The sequence below is a fragment of the Pinus tabuliformis genome, chromosome 2_1 (genome assembly GCF_031772625.1).
Source record: "Pinus tabuliformis cultivar Carrire ecotype Pingquan chromosome 2_1, CPIR1, whole genome shotgun sequence".
Taxonomy (NCBI): Eukaryota; Viridiplantae; Streptophyta; class Pinopsida; order Pinales; family Pinaceae; genus Pinus; species Pinus tabuliformis.
This window is the reverse complement of record NC_142299.1, coordinates 727801144-727803877: the sequence shown is the minus strand read 5'-3', so window position 1 is coordinate 727803877 and position 2734 is coordinate 727801144. Positions and strand designations below refer to the sequence as shown.

The 2734-nt window shown below is 40.2% G+C and overlaps 1 protein-coding gene across 1 annotated transcript; it reads left to right on the top strand.

The window, feature by feature from the left end:
- The first annotated feature begins 1835 nt into the window (after window positions 1-1835).
- Window positions 1836-2489, top strand: LOC149202654 (uncharacterized). Its single transcript, XM_089401661.1, has one exon. The coding sequence runs from the start codon at window positions 1836-1838 to the stop codon at window positions 2487-2489; it is 654 nt and encodes a 217-aa protein (XP_089257787.1).
- The last annotated feature ends 245 nt before the right edge of the window (window positions 2490-2734 follow it).

Here is a 2734-nt window from a genome sequence, read left to right as displayed (position 1 = left end):
GAGTGTCTATATCTTATTCATTCTATAATTTCCACGTCTCTTAAAGGAAGAATTGGATTTTTTTGATAATAAGACTCTGAAATTGTCTTTACCTATATTAATTTAATTCTATGATATTGGCTGCTACAGCTTAATTGATTATTCATTTGTACATATAATAGTTTCATGGGCACACAATATGTACACTGCTACTATGAATTTCCATTCTCAAAATTTGCAACTCTTAATTTCCATTAGATTTAAGCTTTAATTAAATCTATTTTTATGTGACATTTTATCAGAAAGAATTAAACTCTTAATCTAAAATAATAAAATAAAATTAAACACTTCACGCAATATCTACAAAATGTCTATATTATCATTTTTGGTTTTTTTTCACTAATGAAATGAGCTAAACTCTATACAATTTTATTTAAACTTTAATTAAATCTATTTTTATGTGACATTTTATCAGAGAGAATTAAACTCTTAATCTAAAATAATAAAATTAAATTAAACATTTAACCTCTGGATAACAAATGAAATTGAACCTATAACCTCTCTTTAACAAACCAATTAAATTAACCATCAAAACTAAACCCATTTTTACTTCAATACTTCGTTGGAATGTCTTTCGATCAACAGAACGCTGAAAACCGGAAATCCAGCAATGAAAAGAATGGTCACATTATGCATTTTTGCTTCTTAGTTGATTAAATGTGGTATATCGGAGTCGTTTTTTCAATTTATTTTTGTTTTTCCATTGCCGACCGACCTTGTTTTCTCTTTTGTTTTGTCGTGCAATAATTGCCCTCTTTTTGTTCTCTGTTTGTTTCAATTAAGGCGTAGTCTATAATGCGACTTTTTGGAGATTCCGATCATCCAAAAAGTGCATTATTCCGGCCAACCACCCAACCGGCCTTTTTCCTCTCCGTCTCCGTCACTTCGCTGGAAAGTCAACTCCGTTACCTCCGTCACCGTCACCTCGCACGCCGACTGACTGCCTGTTTCAAATTCACCAACCCCGCCAACCCCATCGCAATTGCGCCAACTCGATTTGAAAATTTCGGCCGAACCGGAGCATCCCCTGCTACCCCGCCCTTGCCAGAGCAGAACCACCGACTGAGCGAACCCCGTCTTTATTTCCCGTCTGCTGTCATCGACTGAGTCAGCTGTGAGTGCGTCTGGATGAAGTTTTCGGTGTAGTCTATAATGCGACTTTTTGGAGATTCCGATCATCCAAAAAGTGCATTATTCCGGCCAACCACCCAACCGGCCTTTTTCCTCTCCGTCTCCGTCACTTCGCTGGAAAGTCAACTCCGTTACCTCCGTCACCGTCACCTCGCACGCCGACTGACTGCCTGTTTCAAATTCACCAACCCCGCCAACCCCATCGCAATTGCGCCAACTCGATTTGAAAATTTCGGCCGAACCGGAGCATCCCCTGCTACCCCGCCCTTGCCAGAGCAGAACCACCGACTGAGCGAACCCCGTCTTTATTTCCCGTCTGCTGTCATCGACTGAGTCAGCTGTGAGTGCGTCTGGATGAAGTTTTCTTCTTCGGGGCTGCAATTTCTTGTGGAATCAAAAATGACAACTTCAGAAATCAATTTTGTCTGAAAACTGCAAGCATGATCGACTTCTTGCATGGTCAGTATCTTGCATGGCCAAGAATGTTTGCGAGTTTGAAGGAACCACGTAAGATCACCCTCATAGAAAACCTACTGAGACCAAAAAGCTGCCATGATTCTGTTATTGGCCTTGTGTTTAATACTTGATTGATCGATCTTGAATCTTGGCCATATGATATGACAATTAGTTAACAGAAGTGGGTGAGGGCTCTGGTGACGGGCTCCATGGAATGGCATGAAGTGGGTGAGGGCTCTGATGAGGGGCTGCATGGCATGGCACCTAAAAAGGGCTCATCACAATTCAGGGGAAACTTCATTTGTTGTCTGCTAGCGATGATATTCATTGTTATAGGGGTGCTGATTCTCTTCTTGACCGTGTTGAAGGCCACCTCCCCAGCAATTACTTTAACTGGAGTGCAGGTACAAAGCCTCTACATCTCAGACTATTCAGATTTGGAGCACAGCAGAATCAATATCACCATCTCAGTGTTTGTTGCAGTCAAGAACCCAAACATTGCAACCCTCAATTACACTCACAGAAGCAATATCGAGTTGTTTTACTATGGCAACCAGATTGCATCCATGTACATACCGCAGGGGCAAATTATGAGTGGGGAAACGCAGCACTTGTCTGCAACTATTGTGGTTGGCCCATTTTCTCTCCTTCCCCGTAATTCAAATCCTAGTGATATTAACCCTCTTGAACCTGACTCCAGTATTCTTGTTGTACCAATAGGCTGCAAAATACATGTCCAAGGTCGTATAAAGATTCTGAATGCTCTTGCTCACCGTGTTCAGGCGTCCATCGTTTGTAATATCGACATTAATGGTCACAATGGTGGATCTGTTTATAGCTTTCAGTGTTCACGAGTTGGATAATACTGGTTAATGAAATGTGTTGGATTCATTTGGAATTTAGACCCAGTTTATTGCACTTATTCTCTGGCTGTTTTTTAGAACGAATTTATTGCTGTGTGTCCTGTTTTATACTTCTTTATGCTGGTTTTACAGAAGAAATAGAAAGGCTAGAATTATTCAATGAAAGGCATGTATGCCATAGTTGATGACCTAAATCGTAGTTTTTGTCTTTAAAAAAACCACCGGAGAAACCATTATGAGGTAAT

What these genes read in the sequence shown, in the direction of transcription:
- LOC149202654 (XM_089401661.1), top strand. Translation starts at nt 1,836, where the DNA reads ATGGAATGGCATGAAGTGGGTGAGGGCTCTGATGAGGGGCTGCATGGC.